This window comes from Meleagris gallopavo, chromosome 1 (assembly GCF_905368555.1).
Source record: "Meleagris gallopavo chromosome 1, MGAL_WU_HG_1.1, whole genome shotgun sequence".
Classification (NCBI taxonomy): Eukaryota; Metazoa; Chordata; class Aves; order Galliformes; family Phasianidae; genus Meleagris; species Meleagris gallopavo.
The window spans coordinates 60,238,451-60,262,848 of NC_139404.1; the positions used below are offsets into that span (position 1 = coordinate 60,238,451).

At 45.6% G+C, this 24,398-nt stretch overlaps 2 protein-coding genes across 4 annotated transcripts in view; both read left to right on the forward strand.

Annotated features, from left to right (window-relative positions):
• The window catches only part of WNT5B (Wnt family member 5B), a 65,135-nt gene extending 53,827 nt beyond the window's left edge, over nucleotides 1-11,308 (forward strand). For both annotated transcript variants that reach the window (XM_085230012.1, XM_085230002.1), the window contains exons 4-5: nucleotides 2,026-2,318; nucleotides 9,841-11,308. In XM_085230012.1, coding sequence (XP_085086138.1) covers nucleotides 2,026-2,318; nucleotides 9,841-10,299 — 752 coding nt within the window. In that variant the 3' untranslated portion in view covers nucleotides 10,300-11,308. The remainder of the gene's footprint in view (nucleotides 1-2,025; nucleotides 2,319-9,840) is intronic.
• A 7,082-nt stretch (nucleotides 11,309-18,390) lies between these two features.
• Nucleotides 18,391-24,398, forward strand: part of ADIPOR2 (adiponectin receptor 2) — a 42,806-nt gene continuing 36,798 nt past the window's right edge. Inside the window, exon 1 of one of the 2 annotated variants that reach the window (XM_085230020.1) lies at nucleotides 18,391-18,553. The gene's annotated coding sequence lies outside the window, so the exon portion shown is untranslated. Of the gene's footprint in view, nucleotides 18,554-18,595; nucleotides 18,614-24,398 lie in introns of those variants that run through there. The other variant, XM_085230030.1, reaches the window with a different exon arrangement.

Consider the following 24,398-nt stretch of genomic DNA (forward strand, 5'->3'; position numbering starts at 1 on the left):
GAAAAAAAAAAACAAGAATCCCAAGTCCCTCTGCAAGGTGGGTGCCATTCACAGCCTGCCTTTGTCTTGGATCATTATCACTAAGCTGGTGATAAGCCGCTATTAATTGCAGAGTGTTGGCACATGCAAATTGGAACAAGAGCATACCAAAGGCTTGGGCTGGGTCCTGCTGAGGGAGCTGGCACTGAGCATGGTGACAAACTGCTCCTGGGGCACCTGCCCTGTGGGAGCATCCTGATTTATTGGGCAGCATCTGAGGGTCAGCTCTTGCTGGGATTCTCTGTTTGCGGCCCACCAGCATCAGATTGCTTATTCCATGAAGCTTTGGCAGTTGTACTCTTTATCACCTGGCAGCATGGTGACGCATATAGGAACTCTGGAGGTTTGGTTTAGGTATTTATTACAGTGTATGGTGATAGTGCAGTTGTGGCTTTCCCCCCCGCTCCTTGCAGAGCCATGGCAATTCACAGCATTTGGCCCATGCTACAGTGTTGTGGCTGTGCTGGTGCCTGGCTCTGGCTGCAGTGAACCTGTGCCAGTAGCAGAGAGCAGGAGATACGCAGCAGCTGCTAGGATGCATCCTGAACAGAGCTGTCTCATGTGTGTGCAAGCAGAAAGTCATATAATCATAGAATCATTGTTGAAAGGGACCTTTAAAGGCAATCTGTCCAACTCCTCTGCAGTGAACAGGGACATCTACAGCTAGATCAGGTTGCTCAGAGCCCTGTTCAGCCTGACCTTGGGTATGTCCAGGGATGGGGCATCCACCACCTCTCCGGGCTTCTCTAAATCTTTTCAATTATCTGCTTGGGAAAGTCTGACTTCTTCCAGCACTGCGGTTCTGTAAGTGTTGGGAGAGCTTCTGCCTTTGAGTGGAAAAATTGTTTCCTACAGTTTATTTTGAATCAAGTCTCAGCCGACCGTATTTAGCCAATATGAAACTGGATGTGCACCTTAATTATACTTGTCCCAGTTGAAGTGAAGCACTCCTAGACTGGTATCTGGCGATATGAAGTGCTCTACTTGCACAGCCCCAACCTCACTGGTTGTTCTCAATGGCTTTTTGCAGATTCGGTGGCAGCAGCTGTACTTTCAGCAAATAAATAACCTGGTTCCTCTAGGTTAAAATCAGAGCATCCAGACAAGGGCCATAGAAATGATCCCAGGGATGGAACAGCTCCCTTCCAAGGACAGGCTGAGAGAGCTGGGACTGTTCAGCATGGAGAACAGAAGGCAGCGAGGTGACCTGAGAGTGGCCTTTCTATATCTAAAGGGATCTATAAGAAAAAAGGATAGATTCTGCTAAAGAGTCTTTTCTGACAGGATGAGGGGAAATGGTTTCAAACTAAAAGAGGGAAGATTTAGATTGGGTATAAGGAAGAAGTATATTACAGTAAGGGTGGTGAAGCACTGCAGCAGGTTGCCCAGAGAGGTGGTGGATGCCCCATCTCTGGAGACACCCAAGGTCAGGCTGGACTGGGCTCTGAGCAACCTGACCTACCTGTGGGTGTCCCTGCAGGGGGTTGGACCAGATGGCCTTTAAGGGTTCCTTCCAACTCGAAATGATTCTCTGATTCGAAGGGTTGACTTGAAATAGAGAGGGAAAGAAGGCTGAGCAGCCCCTGCCTGTGGTGTTACTGTTTCTTTTGGGCAAGACTTTGCATTTCCAGAGCTCTTAATTGGGCAAACATAAGAGTAATAAAAATAATAGTCCCTGTGGAATGGCACTACAGAGTCATGACAGACACATTCTTCCAGGCTGTATCAGGAATCTCGGTTCCTTTCTTGGTGCATGTCAGAATCAGGTTTGGTTTTGCTCCTGGTCACGCAGAAACTGCCAGCACCGGGCAGGCAATCGCCTGGAGCTGTTATTGTGGAAAGAAAACACAAAAGGGATGCCAGCCTGTGTTAGGGTAGTTCTCCCTTCACCAGAGCAGGTTGGTGAAGGTCAAACAGTTAATTTTGTACACCGTTTGCTAAAAGAGCTTCGTCTGTCATTAATTTGCTTCTCGCATTCCCTTGCAGGTAGCCGAGAGACCGCTTTCACCTATGCCGTCAGTGCTGCCGGGGTGGTGAACGCCATCAGCCGTGCCTGCCGCGAAGGAGAGCTGTCCAGCTGTGGCTGCAGCCGCACGGCCCGGCCCAAGGACTTGCCCCGAGACTGGCTGTGGGGCGGCTGCGGGGATAACGTGGAGTACGGGTACCGTTTTGCCAAGGAGTTTGTGGATGCTAAGGAGAGGGAGAAGAACTACGTGAGAGGCTCCGAGGAGCAGGCTCGCATGCTGATGAACCTGCAGAACAACGAGGCTGGGCGCAGGGTAAGATGAACACTGACCCTTCCCACCTGGTGAGATTCAGAGGTTGTGAGATAGCGGGGTACCACATTATTTGGTGAGGGATGGTCCAGTGATGCCCCTATAACTCCTCTGAAATGGTGTGTGGTCCCATTTTCTGCATTTTTATAGCAGAAGTAATATTGACAATACAATATTCCAGTTTTAGTGACTGACTTCCACTGTTTTTCTAAAGGCTGTAATTTTGGGGGCCTGCTGAGATGCTAGGTGGCACGTATGTGCAGGCATGTAAGCCCTTGCCAAACAAACTAGATGCTCTCATGGCCCTCTTTTCTAGTTTATGTCTCAGAAATGTGCTTCCCAGAGCTGCCAAAAGGGCAGAGTGATGGTGAAGAGAATGGCCTGCTGATGTGTGGAGAAATCTGCTGCCATCATTCAGATTTTTGGGAATGTAAGGCCAGAAGCAAACGTAGAATCAGGCTGCCTGGCTGTCTCTGAAACTTACACCTCGCTCAGTTACCTCAGCATTGGGCAAAATAAATGATTTGCACCAAGGCAGCAGGCATTTTCTGAGAAGATGGATGCGTTTGCTCTGCAGACCTCTAAAGATGGAGAATCCATCACCTTCTTCATAGTGTGCTGCTGTCATTAATCATCCTCACTCCTTTGACACTGCGCCTCATTATCATTTGAATTTATCTGCTGTGAGCTTCCAATCAGTTCTTCCGCTGACTTTCACCAGCCAGATTGAAAAACTCTTTACCAATCAGAATTTCCTCTCCCTAGCATTATTTGTCTGCTGTGGTTTATTCACCACTCTCTTTATTTTTTTCACAAACTTGGTTGAGAACTTGTGTCTGTCTCACTTGCAGATGTTTTCATCAGTCGTCAGATTGATTCCACATCACTTTAGTGTACCCTTTCCAGTTGTCCTGTATCCTTTAAAACTCACATACCAAAACTATGTGCCAAGTTCTGGTGTTGGTCTGACTGATGCCATAAATGTAGGTGAAGTTGTCCCCTTTTAATGCTTCCAGTGTATGTGCATTTGCTTAATTTGCAGAAGGCAGAAAAGAACAAACTTGAGAGCTCTGGAACTCACTGGGTTTTTGTTTGAGTTGTTTTGCTTTAAATTTTCTGTTCTTTTATTTTGCTTGGGAGGGCGGAGAATCTGCATTTACTTAGAAAGGACAGTCATCTCTTGTGGAGTAGTAATGTAAAAGTGGCATTACATACTTTGAACATCTTGTATGTCTGGAGTCACGAATTTGGATAACTACAAATAAATGTCCTTTGTATAACAGGGAGTGTGTTACCAGCCTTTTTAACAGCTTCTCCTGTTGTCTTGAGAGAACCAGGGATAGGAAATGGTCAACAGATCGAGGGATGGCTGAACTTCAGTAACATCTGAATTGGAAGATCAAGTTAGAAGATGCTTTGCAGCGTGGTGAAAACATCACCGCAGCTTACTATTGCTGTTGTATGTGGTAGAAACTGAGTTGTGATTTCAAATGATGGCATGGTTTTTGATGGAGAAAGCCGTGTCTTCCTTAGAGATACAAATAAAACCAGTTCTGTGCTGCCTTTACTACAAGTGCAGTAAGTTGTTTGAACTGTGCTTGGAGTGCTGCAGTGCTTGTACTTCTGCAGACAAGACCCTCGAGACATTTTCTTTGTCTCCAGTTAGCTCAGGACTTGGACAAAAGCTTTCCTGAGAGCCCAGCAAAAGACAGTGTTATTTCAAGGTTGTTTCTGGTAGACTCTGTAGAACAGATGGCCACAGAAAATAACCTTAGATTAGGTGAACACAAGTCGTTTAGATTAAATTGAATGAAAGTATAAACCGGTGTGTAATTAAGCTTGTGGATTTCAAAGAACAAACTGATAAAGTAAGGGAGCCAGTTAGTAAACTCAGCCGAGGAACTCGATGTGGAGGAGGTCTGGAACTTTTTCAAGTCAAAGATGCTAAAGCCATTACAGTTCTGCATGCCAAGCAAGAGGAAAAAGCTTGTAGGAAGAATATCCAGACCTCACTGAATGAATAACTACCAGAAAGAAGCTGTTAGGAATAGACCGAGAGCCTACGAAGAATGGAAAAAAAGAACTGATAGCAAATAAATAACAAAAAACCTCTGTCTGAGAGGTCAAGAAGTGTAAAGATGAAGTGAGAACAGTGAAAAATCAAGCTGAGTCAGACCTTGCAAAGGATAGTAACAGAAACAGCAAAAGTTTTTTTTTTTTTTTTTAACTTAGAAAATTGAAAGAGATTGGAAGAAAGGAGCTGCTGTTCAATGAGGATGGGGCTGAGTTTAAAGACAGAATACTTTTGCTCCCCAAAGTAGGTGAGTGCTTTACCTGGAGCTTCAAGTCAGAACAAGGCATTGCTCGTGGGAAGGGCTACCATATGTCTGCTGTTCAACAGAGAGGTCTTTTTCTGTCCTCAGCACTTCTGCGTAGAGGAGTCAGTGCTCGTAGAATTGTAAATCCTCCTGAGATTGTGCTTTCTAGGAACAGCCAGGCAGAATGCCTTAGGGACAGGCAGTGGCGATGCTGCTGGCAGCCTGTGGAAGTGAGAAAGGCAGGAGAAAGCTCTTCTTCTCAGATAGGTAGGGGAAGAGGAGCTGAACAGCAAGTGCAAACTGATGTTTGGTGCCAGCAGACCTGGAATGGGTGGGATCGTGCAGGGAGCTGCTGACAGAGAGGCTTTGGGGATTGGATTGAATGGACTGGATGATCTCCAGAGGTCACATCCAACCCCTATAATTCTGTGATTCAGACAGGAGTCGAGCAGTGGCAGCAAAGGGGTGGGAGAATGGAGGGCTTTAGAGTAAATGGCACAAGGGTGTTGGAGTGGATTGGATAGATGAAGGTTTGAGGGTAGTGAGGAATGGAGATGCTGGGGTTGGGAAAGGAGATGAATATGAGTTGATCTAGCCTGAGACAAATCTGAAGTGACTTTGCTACGAATTCTGTGGCTGTCTGGCCAGTACAAGACAGCCTTTCCTCACAGCTCTTGGAAATGTTAACATGTTGACATGGCAGCAAAGGGAACTGGAAATGATCACCACCAAAGTGGAAGCAAAAATTGGGAAGCTTAAAGCCCTCAAGACACAGGGAGAGTCCTTTTAGTGTCCTGGCATTCTGAAAGAGCTGGCACCTGGTAGCACGGGCAGAGTGACCTTGGTAGTGCTTACAGGAGGACATCTCGAATTTCTTGAAGATTGATCATGCAGTTATTTAGAACATCATTGATTTACTGGAAGACAAAATAAATGGAGTAGATAAATGACAGCTAAATGACTTAGCTGAACTTCAGTGAGATAATTCATATATTTCCCACATGAAAACAGTTGGTTAGATTGGAAAAGATAAGGGATACTGTGACTGTAAGATGGATAAGAAACTGGTTCAAGACAAGATGTCAGTAAGTTGTGTGAAAAGATGAATATTGGTCTCAGCAAAGTTTAATTAGCAGAGCTCTTCAAGGACTTGCCTCAAGACCAACGCTTAGTATTTTTTGCTTCTTAGCCTTGGCACAAGAGTGTAGGAGTGGGATGATGAAATTTGCTGATTATGCAGAGGTGGCAGATATTATGAATACAGAGAACAAAACTACATTAAAACAATCATTTCAAGGTCTATGAAAAACATTTTTTCTCATTGGAAAACTAGAAAGGCGTTGTGTGTGGCTGTCAGCTGTAGGTGACAGCAGATGCAGTGTGTCTCCTAAGGTGGCAAGTACCCTGCAACATAAGAAGGAAAGTCTTTCTGTAAAACATGGGGGAATAGTAATGCTATTGTATTAAGCTCTTGTAAGGCCCCAAAATATTGTATGCTCTCATATTCCCAAGTAAAATGACCCCAGACTAGAGAAGGGTTGTTGTGCTTGACCCGTGGGATAAGAATCTTTTCTTAAGAAAGCAGGCTAGAACAGCTTGCCATGTTTAGCCTAGCAAAGTGAAAGCTGAGAGAGGATATGACTGATGTCTATGTTAGTGGGAGAAATAATAGCAAAGGAAAAGTACTTTTTAAGCAAAAGGCCAATTTGGCACAAGAGCAAATGGGCATAAAGTGAATACGCTTAGACTGGAAATTAGAAAAAGATACTTTATCATTGGAATAGTGATCAGAATAATGGTGCCTGCAAACCTAATTGCTTTAAAAAGGGCACTCAATACATTTAAGAAAAGCATTACTTGAAGTAGTGCCTACAATAGCAAGAGATTGTACTTAATAACCGAGGAGGTCCCAGCTTGTCCTACATTCCTGAATGTTTTCACTTCTGAGATTCTGGTTTTGCAAAGAAGAAGGTGCATATGTAAGTCCATATTCTTGAAATTGCTGCTGCAGTAAAAGGAGTACTGGAAGGGAATGTGGCAGTGAGCACTGCTAAGTGACTACCAGCTGCCATCCCTTGTGCAGCCTTGCTCCCACTTCCCAGCCTGTGTTTGAGTGGATGATGTTTCTGATCTCTAGGCAGGTTTTTGCAGGTGTTCCTGCTCAGTTTCCTCTAGGTGAGACAGTTCTCTTGAACCCCATGAAGCTCTGAGGGCAGGGGAGAGGATCATCCCTGCTCTCAGCACTTCTCATGAGGAGCTGAGAGGGCTGGGAAGGAAGCCGAGTCCTTTTATCTTTCAGGCACTTCTGACCCCATCACCCCTTCACTCCACGTCGCAGTCCGTGTGGTAGTGCTCCTGGGTTTATTGCCCTTGTTTGTTTGTCTTTGGCTGTTATCTCAATATGCTCTTTCCTTCCATCTGTCTCTTTTTTCCAGTTGGTCTCCATTAGCCTCTCTTCTTTCTCCCATTCCTTATCTGTCACCCTAGTCTGGCAGGCTGTGGCAGTCAGTCCATCCATACTATTTACCCAGTCAGCATATGGCAGGCCTCAGTCATCAGTCACTCAAGCCAGTGCCAGCAGAGCCTGGAAGGGGGTCTAGCTAATTGACCACATAGGAATTCCCCATTAATTCTCTTCCTGTTCCCATTCTTTCAAGAAAAGAATTGGAAGAGAACTTGGGCTTATGGGAGAGGGCTTTAAGCCTTTCCATTAGACACATTTTCAACCTGCTTAAGTGGTGCGGCCATCAATCAGACCCTTTCAGAAGTACACGTGGGGTCTGTTATTCTTTACCTTGACCCTCGCCCAGTCAGAGAGGAGCCCTCCAATTTCCTCTGCGTTCTCCCCATCCAGGCAGCCAAGGGGAGAGGGGAGAGCCAGTTAGAGGCTGAAGCTGGGGTTACCTCAGAGGGATGTTGATGGTGGGGGCTGAGTGGCGCCATGCTTACCTGTGGTAGCTGGTAGCACTCGCGTTCCCCCGCATGGCCGTCACCCACACGGGCCAGATGTTTTGAGCATCAGTTGCTTATAGCCAAGTCGGAGTGAACTCAGCCCCATGACATTAGCTGAGAGAGATCGGGTTGCAGTGTTTTTCTAAAGGAACAAAGCCTAGGATTAGGAAGAATCATAATACTTTATAAAAACATATGCAAGGGCAAAGGAGGCATGAGTGGCCTGGGATTTGACAGAACCATAACCAAAAAGTGCGAACTAAAGCTCATAATGAGCAGACTGGCAATGTAGTGAGGATATAGTAAGTGTCTGGGGCTCGGGAAATTCAGCTGTAGCTCTGTCTGGTTGTTGTGCAGCAGGAGTCCTTAAGTAGCGGTGTGGTTGGTCCTCCACATCTACCCTTCAATCCAAGATAACCACTTAACTCCCGGCCTGTAGCTGTTACTCTGCACTGCAAATGATTGCCTCCACAAATTGAGCTCCAAGGAGCAGAACTAAAGCTCCTCTGTTTTCAGGACTCAGTCCATTGACTTTCTTGGGAACTGGGTTGGCCTCCGTGTGATTTAGCCATTAAGCCCAACTGCATCTTTGCTAGCTATGAGAAGCACTAGGTGTTTGTTAGAGCAGGAGCCACCAGTTGCTTTAGGAGAACTCTGACCTCTCCCTGCTAGTCCGCAGTATAGTCATATGCAGAAGGCTTTGTTTGCAGGATCGCCTTAATCGCTTGTTTCTTGGCAAGCAAATGTGGAGAGCTGAGAAACTTTCTTTTTTGTCCATGAGCGAGGCAGGAAAGGAACCTCAGCCTTTGGCTGCTTTTTTCAGCAAAAAGCCTGGCTAGAAGATGTATCGCCAACTTCTTCAAAACATCCTATTTTTTCTCTCATTCCTTGATCTCCCCACCCCAGTTGCAGCTGGTGGTAATTCTGCAGCCAATGCCAAATAGCTGTTTGGCATGTGGGATTTGGCAGAGGCAATGCCCTGCAAATGTGCAAGAGGCAAGGTGGCCAGGAGAGAGCAGATGTCAGCCTCGTATGTAAAGCGTAAAGAGCTCTGGAAGTCAAATGCTGAACACTTGGTAGCTCTGACTGAATGCGGATGCCAGCTCTTTACTTTGTAAACTCCGAGTTCCTGTTAGCGCTGACAGGGTCTCACATAGCCAGCAGTTTGGTACCTGCATCTGAAATTAATGGAAAGAACAAAACTGACCTGCACATGAGGGTTTTTTTTTTTTTTTCATTGGTTTTGAGCTGTGTTATTCTAAAATGTTTTTAAATTTCTCTCTCTCCTCCCAGCTAGTGCAGGGAGAAGGAGAGTGAAGGCTGTTTTCCTTTACATCACATACTTGCTCTACTGAGGGTTTTACACTCATTGGCATAAATTCTCAAGACCATTTGTTAATTCTGGTGTCCTTCCTTGCAGTACAAGGTGCTGCATTTTCAGGGACGTGATGCATCTTGAGCATCTCTTAGACTTTTGAAGATGGAACTTAAAGTACCTCAGAGAAGACAATACCAAAAAGCGTGTTTGCTTTTTGAAACATATGTCCTTCTACTTTGCACCAGTGATTTTAGTGCAGTGGAGTATATGAACACGAGATGGCGCAAATTTGCAGCTCGGGCTTGCTGTTCTTGGGAGACTGGTAATGCATCGAAGAGATGTGGAGGGCTCTGTCAGTTCCGCACCGTGGCTACCACCTCTGCTCCTTGTTCTCTGAAAAACAAGGATCCCTCTGGAGACCGCAGAGAACGAGATCCTCAGCAGAGAAAGAAGGGAAAGGCATGGGTTCGTAGATTTATTCCAAAAGGACGCAGATCTATTCCTAGAGCGATAGCATCAGTTCCTGTTTTAGTTGGCAGGAAATGAACAGGTTTCCAGGTGTTCCCTTGTATCAACTGTGAAGGGAAAAATATGCAGTAGGGTGGTCCATGGGGCATGGGGAATTTCCAGAAGCACAAGGATAGGGCTCTTCCCTATGGTCTTTTTTGTTCCTGACCATGCCCTCAAGTCAGCAGTCTGCCGGAGGAAAAGAAGGTGGGGTGAGGGAAGCCATGGTTAGCAGTGTGACCAGAAATGTTTAGGGAACCGGATTGTAGCTGGAAGAAGAGATTTTTATCTATTCTGAAGGATGAAACAGCAGAAAAGAGGGATATAATCAAAGCTGTTACGAAAATATGATTGTGGATCCACTGTATCAAATGCCAGCTGCTGGGTTGGTGAGAATGCTTCGTTGCTGACCATGCTCCTTTTCCCACAGGCCGTGTACAAGCTGGCGGATGTGGCCTGCAAGTGCCACGGCGTGTCGGGCTCCTGCAGCCTCAAGACATGCTGGCTGCAGCTGGCAGACTTCCGCAAGGTGGGCGACCTGTTGAAGGAGAAGTACGACAGCGCGGCCGCCATGCGGATCAGTCGCAAAGGCAAGCTGGAGCTTGTGAACAACCGCTTCAACATGCCCACGCAGGAGGACCTGGTCTACGTCGACCCCAGCCCGGACTATTGCCTGCGTAATGAGACCACCGGCTCGCTGGGCACGCAGGGCCGCCTGTGCAACAAGACCTCAGAGGGCATGGATGGGTGCGAGCTGATGTGCTGCGGACGGGGCTACGACCAATTCAAGAGCGTTCAGGTGGAGCGTTGCCACTGCAAGTTCCATTGGTGCTGTTACGTCAAGTGTAAAAAGTGCACAGAGATCGTTGACCAGTACGTCTGTAAATGAAAAGAGCCACCAAAGCAACAAATCTATATTATATAAATCTATATAAATATATTTTATATTTGTATAAATAAACAGATGATGATAATAATTAAAGAAGCTTATTTAAGAGACATTTTGGTTTTGAGATTTCCCCCGTCAAGCCGGCTGCTTTGCCATCCCACCCCTTCTGCCGGGGAGTTTGTGTGTGCATCTCCCCTCGGAGGATCCTGGCAGGACGAAGAGGCCACAGAGGTGCTGACAGAGTGAATCCCTTGCACACACACACCCCCCCCCACACCACACACACAGCATTTCACGACAGAAACCAAATTGGCAGCAAGGAGAAGGGTGGGAGCTCCCTGCTATCTCAGCATTGCATCTCTGCGTTTTGCATTGTTCCTGGACATCTGAAATTACAGCCAGGCGTGGCAGAGTCCTGGTTGTTGAAAGTGTCAACTCCTGCCACCCCACTAAACCCAGTGGGGATTTTGGAGCCAATTCTTGATCTCTCTAAAGGGGTTTGTCATGTGAAAGGGAAAGTTGTCCAAGGCTCATGCACAAGAACACAGCTTAAACTCCACAGTCGTGTAAAGCATTACTGGATGCTGCAAAGCCCACAGCATGGCAGTGGAAGTTCTGCATGCTGCTGTGAAGAGAAAAAGTGAGACCTGTGGCTGGAAGTCCAAGTGAAGCCAGCACCTTGCTCCTCCACGCTGCCAGGACACAGGGGAAGGCTGTCCAGCTCAGTCTACATGTCAGCGTACAAGAGAGAGAACTCCTTTTAATCCCATGCTGAAACTTGTCATTGTAGAAGAGAAGTTGCCAATGCCAGAGACGTTTGCAAAGGAGATATATTTCATATTCTGATAGAAATTTTGTGCACACGACTGCATAAGCACTCCTGATGTCGCTGCCATCTTTTCTCTTTGGAGTGGGTGCAGGTGGTCACCTTGTTCGGCTCTGTTGAATCCTCCTCACCACCGTCCCAGATGTATAGTTTCTCTTTAATATTAAACACCCCTCAATGAAATCTCTATCCCTCTGTTGCTTTTGTATATGTGTGGTTTTGTTTTATTCTTTTTTGGGGCTCTTTATTTTGCTGCTTTGTATTTCAGAGTCCAGGGGCCTTGCTCTTCCCCAGCATAAAATACCTGCAGGTAAGTTTGCTCCCAGAACATGGGCATAAGTTCTCCATTCCAATGCTTTTGTGCACTTTTTATTGGTATATAAGAGTATAATAAAATTGTACCAGGGCAGAAGCCATCACTGATGCCCGTTACTCAGTCTTACCGCTTTGGAGTCCAATTCATAAAGCAGGGAACAATTGCTGTTTCTAGCACAAGACGTTTCCTGTGCCTCCTGGCATCTGCAGAGTTCATCTGCAGTCAGAGAACAATTAGGAGAGGCCAATCCCAAAAATACAAGGCTTTGCTAATGTACATCCTCTTTCTTACTGGCATTCCAAGGTGGTTTCTAACTGTAAATTTAAAAAATGCACAAAATATGCCAATAAGCAAAGAGGCAGTCGTGAAGATTGTTTTTTTTATTATTATTAAACCTCTGTTTCTTATAAAATATTGCACTTTTACAGATTCCACCATTTCAACCACCAGAGAAGAATTTATATGTACCTTTCATATTTCAAATATTTGAGGACTCCAGAAAAGCAGAAGGAAGAAAAATTATGTTTAATAATTAGGAGTCGTTGTTTTTTTAAACCAATGTGTCCAGTTTTTAATTCTATTTTTTTTACTCCAACAGGCAATATATTTGCTGGCATCCCAGAATGCAGTTTCTTGGAATATAAACAGTGGCCTAGATTTATTTTATTATATAAAATCCAAAGCCAGTGGTATTGTAATTCAAAGTAACGGAAATAGTTTTCCATGCATGGAAAAAATGTGAGTGCAATGGCCTGATCCAACTCCCATTAAACTTCAGTGGGAGCTGGACTGAGCCCAAGATCAGATCAAATGTGTGAGCTATTCACTCCTGGGATACTATACGTTTCTAGTCCAGTAATAAAACTTATTCTACCTTGGATACATCTAAAAAGACCTTTCCTCCCACCATCCTCGCTTCATGTTCTTGTCCATCCTCATTGCATCAGTCCTTGAAGGTGTCAGCAATTTGTATACGGCACCCTCAGGCATTGTTAATGTGTCTAATAATTCCAAATGATTTCACTTGGCCTCCCCAATAAAGACCACACAGTTAAGGGAGTCCCAACTCTCCTTGCCATTTGGCACCACAGTTAATTTTGTGGGTGTAAACAACTTTGGGAGTGGAAAAGTTGCCATTGTTAGGGACTGCTATTCATCTGGGTGTCCCTGGGTATGTCCTTTGTCCACCCCAAATTTTATCTGGATGGAAAAACAGTGATTTTGGCTATTTCTCCCAGAACTCTGGACAGCCTGCTTGGAGCCAGTACTTCCTACTGGACTGGACTGGGACCGTAGAGAGATAGGAGTGAAGTGACTATTCTCTCGAACTCCCCCCACCTTTTTTTTTTTTTTTTTTTACAAGACCTAGGTTTCAATCTTCTCATCTTTCTGATAGTTTTGTATCCAAAAATGTGCACGCTAGCTTAAACTTAATTTCTGTGGCGCCCACGCATTGGATAACCAACCCCCTCAGGGTGGCAGTAAGTATAAAATAAATCAGAGCACGGCAAGTTCAGTTTGATGCAAAGCCAAAGAAAAACAGTAAACGAGCAGAACTGCTTCTTTACTGTGAAAGTTCAAAAATGATGGGTTTGAAGCTGTGTCTTGTTAGGTACACAAAGTTGTAGAGGCATGTGGGGAAGGGGAGCTAAGCTTCATTCTGGGCTTTGCCAATGACCTGTTTTGTTGTCTTCAAGTTACTTCATTTCTTTGCATTGTAATCTCCAGTCTCCTATATAAAACAAAAAACAGAATACCTCTTTTTTCTGATGCATAGTGGTGGTTTGGAGGCACAGCAGGAGCCTTGAAGAGGAAAGGCGGTTCTACAAAACAGAGGTGAAACACAGAACTTGTTTTTGTGGCCACTGAATATCTTGTAGTAAGAGTAAGGCTTAGGAGTAGCAGCCTGGTTTCTGAATCAAATACCTGCCTGCTTAAATTCTGTTTGCAGTTTCGTATGGATAAGATATTCACACAATGTACTGTTTTATAGCGTGTGCTGGTAACTGACTGCCACATTCCAACCCTGAAGTCGCTGCACTTCAAGGCTGATAGAAATGACCACCCGTAAGTCATGTAAAACTAAAATATTTTGGAGTTAAAGGCACTATGCAAACACGCGGTTATTGCAAGTCAGTGAACATCAGCTCCTAAACGGAGCAGAACAGGATGCTAATCTGTCATCATTTTCCAACTGGTTGGTAATATATAAGTTATAAAGTGAATGAATGAGGCTTTAGTACACTCTGCTGCAAAGTAAGCTAAGCAACAGCTGACACCAGAGCAAACTGAAATTTTAATTTGATAGTAATTACAATAAAAAAGGTAATGGCAGGGTTGTGGGAAAATTTTAACAAACCTTTTAACACCACTGGAGTCTCAGCTGCTGGCACTGTTTGGAGGTTCCTATTCTTTGTCTCCAAGAGGTTTGTGCCTACCCAGAGCTCAGTGTAACTGAGAGACTGCTGCCTTTCGCAATTCAGGAAACAGCAACGTGGAACCTGACTTGTAGTTTAAGTTTACCTTATGCTGTCTACACAGACCCAATTTTTATAGCCCTGATAATGCACAAATGAAGCAGATCTTGTTCAGTCATATACAATCAAACATGCAAAGGTCTCTCTCGGCTCACTTGACCTGTCCTGGGAGAAACCTGGTAGGTTTGAATTACACCGTTGGAGCAATTCCTAATCACCTGTGGCTACAGAAATACAGGCAGGATTTTCATCAGCTGACACATACGCAAAGCATCTCAAGGAGAAATACCTTCCAGCAACTAAAGGGCATTTCTCAAGTATCTGTCACAAGGTTGTCCAGAACCAGCTGCTTATATGGGCATTCATTTTCATTTAGCTTTTGTTTAACTACATTAACTACAGTCAGATGAAGTAGTTTCTAGAAGAAACTTTATGAAATAAAGTTCACTGGATGGCATGCTCTGAAAGACCTCTTGTGCAGCAGACAGTGGGCAGGTGTTATTAAAATATTGCTCCCATCAAAGGGAACCCTTCTCCTCAAAGTTAGACTTTGGCTACATCTAAACTATGGGTCCCAGATGTGTATGAACTTTGGTCCACAAATGCATCCTAGCCATGCCCCGACTCCTTGCCTGGGTGGCATAGGCACTTATATCCCACACAAAAGGACTGATGGATGCACAGATCATCAAGCATGCAGTCTGTCTCAGCTCCAGTTCCAGTGCAGATAGCTGGTGGCTTTGGGACTAGGCCATGTCATGAGCATGCCAGCTCTGAAGTCTAAATATAACTGGCCTCAAGATAAGCAAAACAGATCTCTGTGGCAAACAGGACACATACCAGAAGGGACAAAAAAATCATGATCAGCCGTTGTAAATCCCAGAATAACAGTGATAAAAACCCACTGTATAATACAATGATCACAGCATGCTCATGCCTTCCTGTCAAATTAGCCATTGTCAGACCTCTCCTGCAGGGTTACCATTCCCTCTTCTTTCTTTGCTCTGTTTAAATGACAGTTGAAATCTATTTTTTGCATTAGGATACAAAAGGTCATGACCTACTCATAGCATTTCCTCAAAGAAAGAACAGGGGAACAAACAGTAGGTTCAGGAGCTCTGCCTCTTTGAGCTGGGAGAAAAGCAGTTTCTTTATTTCTTCCTGACACAGGTGAGCAGCCATGAAGTGGAAACCAAGGCAGGGGTTTATTAGAGCTAGCAGAAGTAGGGCTCGGTCTTCACTTGAGTGAGTGCACTCTGGAAAATTTAACTGTGAGTAGCCAGAATTTGCATGCCTTCACAGTGAGTCACATGGAGAAAGGCTTCATGGATTCTCACTTTGTGATAAAAGAAGTCCTTCTCCCTTTTCCAGAGAAAACTATCAGTGTATTTAACCACTAGATATCGTGTAAAAGCCTGGAAAAGTGGCCGGAGTGTATAGGGGACATGTGCCAAGAAAATTACTTGGTTTTATTTCATTTGTTTGCCATCGTAATGCTTTCTGTCTATTTGTTAATTTGGACTTTGCCACCTGTGCTCTATAAAGAGCCAGCATTTCCTTGTAAGTGGGAAAGCCATAACATTCTTTCCATTTCCGCATGAACAGATGTAACACTCTGCAGCCATGCCTCTCCACCACAACCGCTCCTGGAAGAAATACACCCTGCTTAAGCACTGATCTCTGAGCGTTGCCTCAGCTCGGAGGAGCGCAAGAGGGTGCCCGCAGCTCTCTTTTGATGTGATGCAATGTGATGGGAGACAAGTTCCTCACAGGTGCAGTTTTAGAGTCACTCAGACCAGGACCTTACGACCAGTGAGGCAGGACTGTGCATCTGCTGGGCACCATAGGCATGAAGGTTTATACAAGTCCTCCAGGTGTAGTGGTGCCAGTTCTGTTGTGTGCACTGGCAGAGAACAGGGCTGCCTGCTGGCACACCCATGGCAATGCATCTGCATAGCACATATAGAAAGAGATTTTACTAAAATGTTATTTTCTTTACTTCTATTATTTCATACTATTTTAGGAGAACACCAAAGCTAGGCTTACCTTTTAAAGCGATTTGTTCTTTACACTTAAGAGAGAGCCTCGTTTTGATTTTTCCTTACCAATAGATGGTATGTGTTGGGAGCTCTCAGTAGCGGCCAGGAAGGCACTGGGAAGCTTCTAAGACATCATACAATTTTCTTGTGGAATCCCATTAATAGTTATGGCTGTTCTATCTTTACAGGAAGATATCACTTCTGCCACCGTCTTTTATCCTCACTGCTCTGCCACTCTTGCTTCTCTCCTTGTGTCTTCTGCACTGAGGGAGTTTACAGTTTGGGCAGAGCTCATTAATTTCTGCCTCTATGTTCTTTGTATTTATTCTTCCCACTGGGGTTGAGACTGGCAGGCTGGACCTGGGTCATGTTCAAACAGCAGGCTGCCCGTGCGATGGCTTGGCAGTGACTCAGGGACCACATTGCCCAGGAGAGAGAAACATGACAATCAGGTTGGCCACCTGAATGCCACAGTTACCTCTCCACACTGTATGTCCAGAGGGAGCCAGGTTTGATGACCCCATGGCACTGCCATCAGCCATCATGCTGGCTGCTGCAGTGAGCACCACCCCTCGGCATGCTGCCAGAGCATGAGATGAGCATGGGATAGGGAAGATTGTTGTAAGGAAATGCAAACAGAATGAGCAGGCAAAGGTTCACTGGGGGCCAGGGAAATAGTAACGCCAATCCCCTGCCCCCAGGCCCTGTCTCCATTAGCGCTGCATAGCGCTGGTGTCACAGGGTTGCAGCCAGCCTGGGAAGCACAGAAGACAGCAGCTGTTTTCGCCAGTGGGGATAAAGCAGTTTACTTGCTTGCTGAAATAAGGCATATCCTGTAAGAAAAATGTACAGGCTCTTCCTTACCCTAGGGTAGTTTTATTCTGAATCATGATTTGTCTTTTGACTGTCCCTAGAGTGCCATGTAGTTGTGTCAGTCTTTTGCATGATTGCCGGAGCATCGTGACCAGTGCAGGATGAGCAGGATGAGGCATTACCATGCACGGACACATTACAATGATGCCTTTCAAGGAAAACAACAACAACAAAACCAAACCAAACAGATGTGGAGTACAGCCAGTGTCACACTGAATGTCACAAGCACTGTGCTGGAACTGACTGTAGCCCAGTTTTACTCACAGCCAGCATCAGTGTTCAGCCAGCCCCCTATCAGCTGAGGGCTTTAGAGTGGCAGCCGCTTTGCAATTCACCATCATTATTCTGAGTTTCATTTACCACAAGCAAATTTGCTCTCTTGCTCAGGAACAATAAGAGAGTTAACTAATGAGCTGCCTACTTTCACAAAGTGCAGGACTGTGGTTAGAACAAAAACATTCAGAGAAGGAATGAAGGCAATGAATATGGTATATTAATGCTCTGAAGTCCAGGAATTACCTAAAAATGCCCAAGAAGTAATAACTCAGGTTTGTTTTTTTTTAATGTGTCCTTCCAAATGAGTTGTTTGCTCAGTATGGCAGAGCACAGCTTTGCTTTTTTTTTTTTTTTTTTGGTTTTGTTTTTGTTTTGTTTTAAAGGCTCTTGAACCAGAATAAACCACTTTAATCCCGTTTATTTAATATTTAATGAAACAGTGCTCCCATCTCAGTTTCCCTCTCCATTGGCTGAGTCGGCATTAAGTTACAGTCACAGGAAATGACAGATGAAAATGACATGTCGTTTTACCACACATTTTTTGCCAGTGGAGCTCAAAAGTATCTCAAATTCATTAGCGCCATTTTACAGATGAAATACTGAAACACAGGGCAGGAAATGCTTCATCTGCCAAGCAGGGTGGAGCCGGCAGCGGGGCACTGCAGCTGCTCCTCTCTGCTGTGCTGTCAGAATGCATTTTGATTGATGAAACTGTAAACACGGGCAGTAGGGCCGTTTTGATGGGTGGCAACGATGCTTCTCCCTTCAAAACCCTGAAGATGTTAATAAATGTGTGAGACGGAACATACTTTAACGGAGACAACAGGGATTCGTATTTTCGTAAGCAAGGTTTTGGGGAATATTTATCTTATGGTGGTAGGTATCCGGGGCCAGTGTTTCAAACACGGATTGACAGAGATGATTTTACTTCTATTAAGAGGCCAAGGGCGACACTACCGCCCGCACAAAGCCCGTAGGAAGCAGCGCCACAGGACAACTCCCGCTACCCGTGGCTGAGGGTGGGCGGGCAGGCAGGACGCGCCGCCAGGCACAGCCCTTCCTGGGTGCCATCAGCCCCAACCGCCACCAACCGCCCGTGCCATGGTAACAGCGCCGGCGGAGAACAAAAGCCCGCCGAAACGTCACCGCCAATCAGAGCCGGCTCCCGGCGGCGGGGGGGCGCCCTCACCCCTCCCTTCCCCGATAGGGGCTGCCTGCATCCCCCAAGAAGCATCGGGGCGAGAGGGCCGTCCTTCCTTCCGGTGCGCGGCGCGCAGGCGCGGGGGGGAGGCGCTGATTGGCGGCGGCGGCCTCGTGCGATGATGACGCGCTAGGACCGGGAGGCGGTAGCGATTGCGGCAGGAGTGGGGCGGCGCGGGGCGGCGGCGGCGGCACCTCGCGGGGCGCCAGGGCGGGCGCCGGCCGTTGCCAGGGCGCGCGTTGCCAGGTGAGCAGCGGGGCCGCGGGGCTTCGGAGCGTCCCGCCGCGGGGCCGAGTAGGACGCGGGGTGGGTGAGCGGGCCTGCGGCGGGGGGCGCCGGGTCGGCGGTCGGGGCGCTGCGGTGCGGCGCTCGGAGGGGCTGAGGGAGTAGGCCCGCGGCAGCCGGTGGGTCGGGAGTGGGGGAACGCGTCATGAGTTCTGCTAGGGCACTTGTTGCTGGTCGGGGCGGGGAGGTGGCTGCGGGCCCTGGGGTCCTCGGGAGGAGCGGAGCAAAACATAACGCGGTGCGTGGGAGCCCTGCCCTGCCCGCACGGTGTGTGTGTGTGTGTATCGATATAAACACCGCGGCTCTCAGCAATAAGGAACGCAGGAATTGGGCGGCAGCGCGGCCGCAATCCTCGTATTCCCGAATGAGAGTTGATTTCATTAACTTTTTTTACGAGTTGTTTTCCTCTGAGGGGTAATCAGGCGCTCGTCTCCTGTGCACTGGGGATGATAAGAAAGATGGTAATCAGCTGGAGGCCAAAGCCCGGTGACAGCTGCTGCTGCTCCTAGGGAGCTCCTCAAGCAGCCTGTGGGGTTTTTTTGATCTGCTTTAACCTCATAAGTCAGTTGGTTTAGTGGCTATTGTGGGTTAGCGTATGTGTGAGAGAACACTTAAGTGAAATTGGAACTTCTTTGGTGCTAGGGCCTTGTCACTCTGCGTATATAGACAGGTAAACAAGCAACTGTCATGGTGGAAAAGCTGTAGATGTTATTCCTTAGTTAAAGATCCTTCTGAGTCTTAGTCCCGTGCTAAATTCTTCAGGTGCTTGAGCTGTCCTATTGCAAACTCTGCGTATTCCTTAACATGGACCTTAATGTCAACTGTGTCCTCTGGACAGACTGTGCTGGACACGAGCTGGCGAGGTCCCAGAGTGTAACTTAAGCTCTGTTTTCAATGCCTGGTTGCAGTTGGTGTCTGAGAGCGCTGAATTCCAGGTTATACTTTGACTTTTTTCTTCGTTGATCTGTCCCAGAATCACTGCAGAGTCCCCTGCACAGCCCTTTTGGAGCTCCTGCTTAATGAGGCTATTTCTAAAATGACTGACAGACTGATGAGTGTCATGGAGCTATGGGTGCAGCCAGTCATAAAACACTGCCTGCTCTCTTTTTCTATCTTTAGTTCTGAATTGTTTTCCCCTCTGCAGAAGGGGAAGTGGTCATGTTTTAGGTTTTTCCCTTCCTGTAGGGGTACCAGACAGTTCCGGTTACAACTATTTTATGCTGTTGCTCTCACTTCATGGAGAGAACATATAGTGTGTCATTTTCAGCTGTCCTCTGACACTTCATCCTGTGTGAACACTGTGTGTTAGTGGGCAGTTTGCAGGAAGCTTGCTGTTGTGTTGGACGTGTAAAGTTAGCTGCTTAAAACATAGCAATGACTCCCTGCTCTGAGCTGACTGCTAAATATTTTTAAATTAAACCTCTTGGTAAGGCTGTTGGCAGCTTCATCACGAAGATCCTGGAGAAGAGTTGCTAGTGCTGAACCAGAATGGGCAGTGGCAGAACTAAAAGCTGCAACCCAACTTTGTCTGGTTTATCAAAATCATGCTGTAAAATGGGATGGGTGTAGAAGCTTAAACTGCATCAGGCCTTCAGCTGAGCCAGGACTCTGCTCCACCGCTGCAATCTGTGACACGTTGCTGGAGTAGTATCAGTGCTGCTGAACCGGTGGCCCTCTTGTGAGTTTGCCCAAGAGCTGTGTTTGGGGCAGCTGTGGGTAAGACTCAGACCTGAGCCCCACTCCTGGATATAGGGTGGAAAAGTTGGGCTTTGGAAAACCTTGCACTTGCTCGAGGCAAGAGTTTGTGTTGATTTGTCATGAAGGAAAATTAATGGGAACTGGCAGGGCGTGTAATGCCAGTGATTATAATGCTTGGATCTCTGTTAGTGTCTTTTGCTTTCTGTTGAGTATCCAAGGAGCGGTGTCAAGCTTTTCTGTGTAAAGATTCTCAATGCTAGGCTGTTAAAGTGTGAGTTTTGCAGGTTTCTGGTTGTGTAACTGTATTGTTCAAGACGCTGTGCTGGAGAAACAAGGCTTGCTTTCATTAGTGTCTGTACATGAGGAAAATCTTGATTAGGAAACTTCAAGCAGTTGTTGGATTGTTTTGCTGTTATGCCATCAGCGATTCAAATGCTTAAATAGAAGTAGTTCTGAAATGGAAATAGCAAATCTGAGTATTTATGATCTGAAAGTCTGTCTGAGTCATTCAGTGAATTTTCTGGCAGACAGTGTGGGTAGATTTGAAAAGATGTTCTTGCACAAGATCTTGGTAGTGATGGCAGAAATGTACCTGGGACAGTGTTTAAGGGGAAGGCTGCTGCTCCTCCGAGTTGTACCATATTCTAATAAAGCTCTAAGTTCTTCCTGCAAGACGTTCTATTTCGGCTGGTTGTACCCAGTGTAGTGACCATCTGTCTTTGCTTTTTGAAGTAATAGGTTTGTCAAGGCAAGTTCAACCAATGCATCCTTTCTTAAAAAATAAGAATATTTATAAGAGTATATAAAACCAGTGCCAATGAACTTTGCACTGGTTTTGCTTCTTCAGAGAAAAGGTTTCTGAAAACATGTTTAGCTTGTTTATGTGAGTACGTTTCCAACCACCAGAATGCTTTATTTTTGAAGTAAAATGTTACAGATCAGGATGTAAATTACTAAGAAGCAGAAGTTATTTCCACATAGCTCCTGTTGCAGAGCTTTGAGAAGAATGGCCTCTTGCCTTCCATCTGACCACATCTCAGTAAGACTCAGGCTTTTATCATTAGGTTACTGTAAACCTGGGCTGCTCGGTGAGTACACGTTTTCTGGAAAGTTCTTCTCAATGGTGTGATGCAAAAATAAAATATTTGTCTTAGTCCAGTTGGAAGACAAACATCAAGCCTTACTTTCAGGGCGTGATGAATGCAGCAGCTACTCAGCAGCTCACAGCATGGCTGTTGGGGTGGCAGTAAGCAGCTGGCCTCTCCGGAAGGGATGTGCCACAGCTTTTACTACTGCTGTTGCAGTCGGGCTGTAGCAAAACTGACAGTGTGGTTCAGCTAGTTTTCAGCAGCTGTGAAAGTGCAATGGAGTCTGCTGCTGGGGTGTGCCAGCTGCTGTTGCTCTGAACAGGGCTAATTATGCTCTTGTGAGAACAGAAAATAGGCGCTATTTATGGGAAGGCAGTGTTGGAATAGGCAGTGTTGTAGTCATTGGCTCCGAGATGCCTTTGGATAACAGCAAATGAGAACAGACAATTTACTTGTAGGATAGATTGGAAGTCCGTTCTGAAGTACTTAAAATGAGTGTTGCCAACAGAACACTGCATTACAAACTTCTTTGGGGATCTTCTGTGGGAAAGAATGAGTCCTTTTTTGCTCTGCCTTATTTTCTTTCTGGCAGTATGTTATTTCAAAATTGTTACTTTTTGTCTTCAGATAGTGCAGAAAATTCAGCTTACAGTAGCTGCAGATGTCATGGTGCTACAAGATAGCACACAGACAACATAACATGAATTCATGGAATCATAAAATGGCTAGGATTGGAAGGGACCCCAAGGATCATCGAGTTAGTAGTGTAGTTCCAACCCCCCTGCCACAGGCAGGGCCACCAATCTCCCCATTTAATACTAGACCAGGCTGCCCAGGGCCCCATCCAACCTGGATGCCCAGGGATGGGGCTTCCACAGCCTCTCAGGGCAGCCTGGTTCCAGCACCTCACCACTCTCTTTGAATTGTATAACAATGTGAACTGTTCTTTATTTTTTTTTTTAATGCAGTTCTGGTCATCTGCTTATTTAAAGGCATGTTCCCATTGATTTATAGGTCCATGAAAGCTGTTTTTCATACCTTTTCACCTCATTTTCTTCTGTCTCAACCAAAATAAACATAATTTTCCTCAATTTTTTTGGTCCCACTTAATCAGAGGATTGCAGAGACTGCTGTACCTTGTTTAAAGCCAAGGTCAGTTGTGCTGCCCTGTTTAGGTCTAGAGGATGACAGCTTATATGCCATAGGTTTAGCTGGGGGGATCAGTGGGTATGCTAAGCAGTTCTCCTGGGTGGTTTTGCTGGTGAGAGTCCTTTGTGGGCTTCTCTGTGTTGTAATGACAGCATTCTGGTGAGGCTGCTGTTTAGCTCCTTACTTGTGCATGAGCTTGCTGCTTGACAAGGCTTATCTCCTCAAAATGTTGTTGTGTGATTTAGGAAATGGAATGTTTATGGATATTTGAGTAAACGGTCTGTTCCTAGGAGAGAACGTGCCACAGACATTCTTGATGCACGAAACTTTTTTCTTCGTGTAGTTCTGCAGTCTGATTTCTTGTACAAACCACTCGGTGGGTGATGTGTCCTGGGACCTGCTGGCGTAATAAGGGCACCAAGCCAGCATGTCTGTGCGTGGCTCCTGAGTCTCTGTGAAATGGAGAACTTGTGATGAAAATGGCATAACTAAACACAGGCAGTAGAAGTTGTCTTCTGAGAGCGAATGACACCTCTGGCTTCAAGAAGATTTAATCTGAAGGATAAAATTCCTGCCTGCACTAGAAACTCTTAGATGTGTCTCCTAGTATGCAGTGGGAGCTGTTTGAAAGACCCATGCAGTGCAAAGAGTAGCCAGGACCGGTTATCAGTCTTGAGAGTATTGGCAAGCCTTTACCTTCAGGGAAAGTTATTTTAGCTTTTGGAACGAGAGAGTGGATAGCTTGTTGGACCTGACCTGAAGCACTGCTGAGTATGTACTTCAGCTTCTCTCAGCTGACAGTTTGGGCAGGCTTTTGTAATGAAGAATTCCCCCCACTGCGTTTTCTGGTGGGCTTCTCTGTGTGATTTAGGGTTGCTTTTGCCTGGAGTGAACTGGAGGATGCTTTAAGCCTTGCTGTCCTCAAGCTGGTGGAATTTGTGGGCGTGCACTGCATAGTCAGGTTCTAGTGCTGAGATGGTAAGTTGGTGCTGGTGGAACCTGGTGCTGCCTGACTTTATGGCTCGTGATAAACCTCTTTTAAACCTGCAACAAACCACGTGCTTTGCAGGTGGTGGCTTTATTTGCTTTAGTTTGATTGTTTATGCCTCCTTTTCCTAGAACAGCATTATAGCATTGCAAGGTTGATAACAGCAATATTCCCCTGTTCTTAGTTTTAATCTCCCAGGCAGTTTTTTTTTTTTAATGGAATATGACCAGAAATATAAAGAAGGGCCTATTAATAATTATTGTTAAAGTAGCTATGTGACAGAGTGCCAACCATTGGCTTTCTGCCTGCAATACTTTCAGCAGAGAACAAAAAGGATTATTTTTTGAGGTGGATGTGCTGAAAGTTGAGAAAAACATGAAGTCACTCAAAGCTTTACTTAGTGGCTTTGTGACCCGTGTGGTCTGAGCTAAGAGGAGAATGCTGTAAAACACTTGTGTCCTGATAACCTTAATGTCTCTGCTTAAGTGCAAATATTCTTTGACTTCCTGCTGTGACCTTTTTAATAATTGGCAACTCATTCTGCAGCATTATTAAAATAGTTTAATAAAGAATGTGTTCTAAAAATCCTTTCTTTTTTTTTTTCCAGCTTCACTAATGCAGCGAAGGAAGTTGCTAGGTAGCTTAGATTTGATTTGTAAGGTATCTAAGGGGCAATTTCCAAATATATTTTGGTATGGAAGAGGAATGCTAAATCTCTCTGACTACTTGAGGGTTATGAATTGCTCATTTCACTCCTGTGAAAGGCAGAAAGAGGTGGGTAGTTTGTTTGCTTGGTTCTCTTTGCAGAACATCCTCCAGGAAGAGTGTAATTTTTCATGGCTTTCTTGACATTCTTACATCAACCAGGACTGTAAACAAGGAA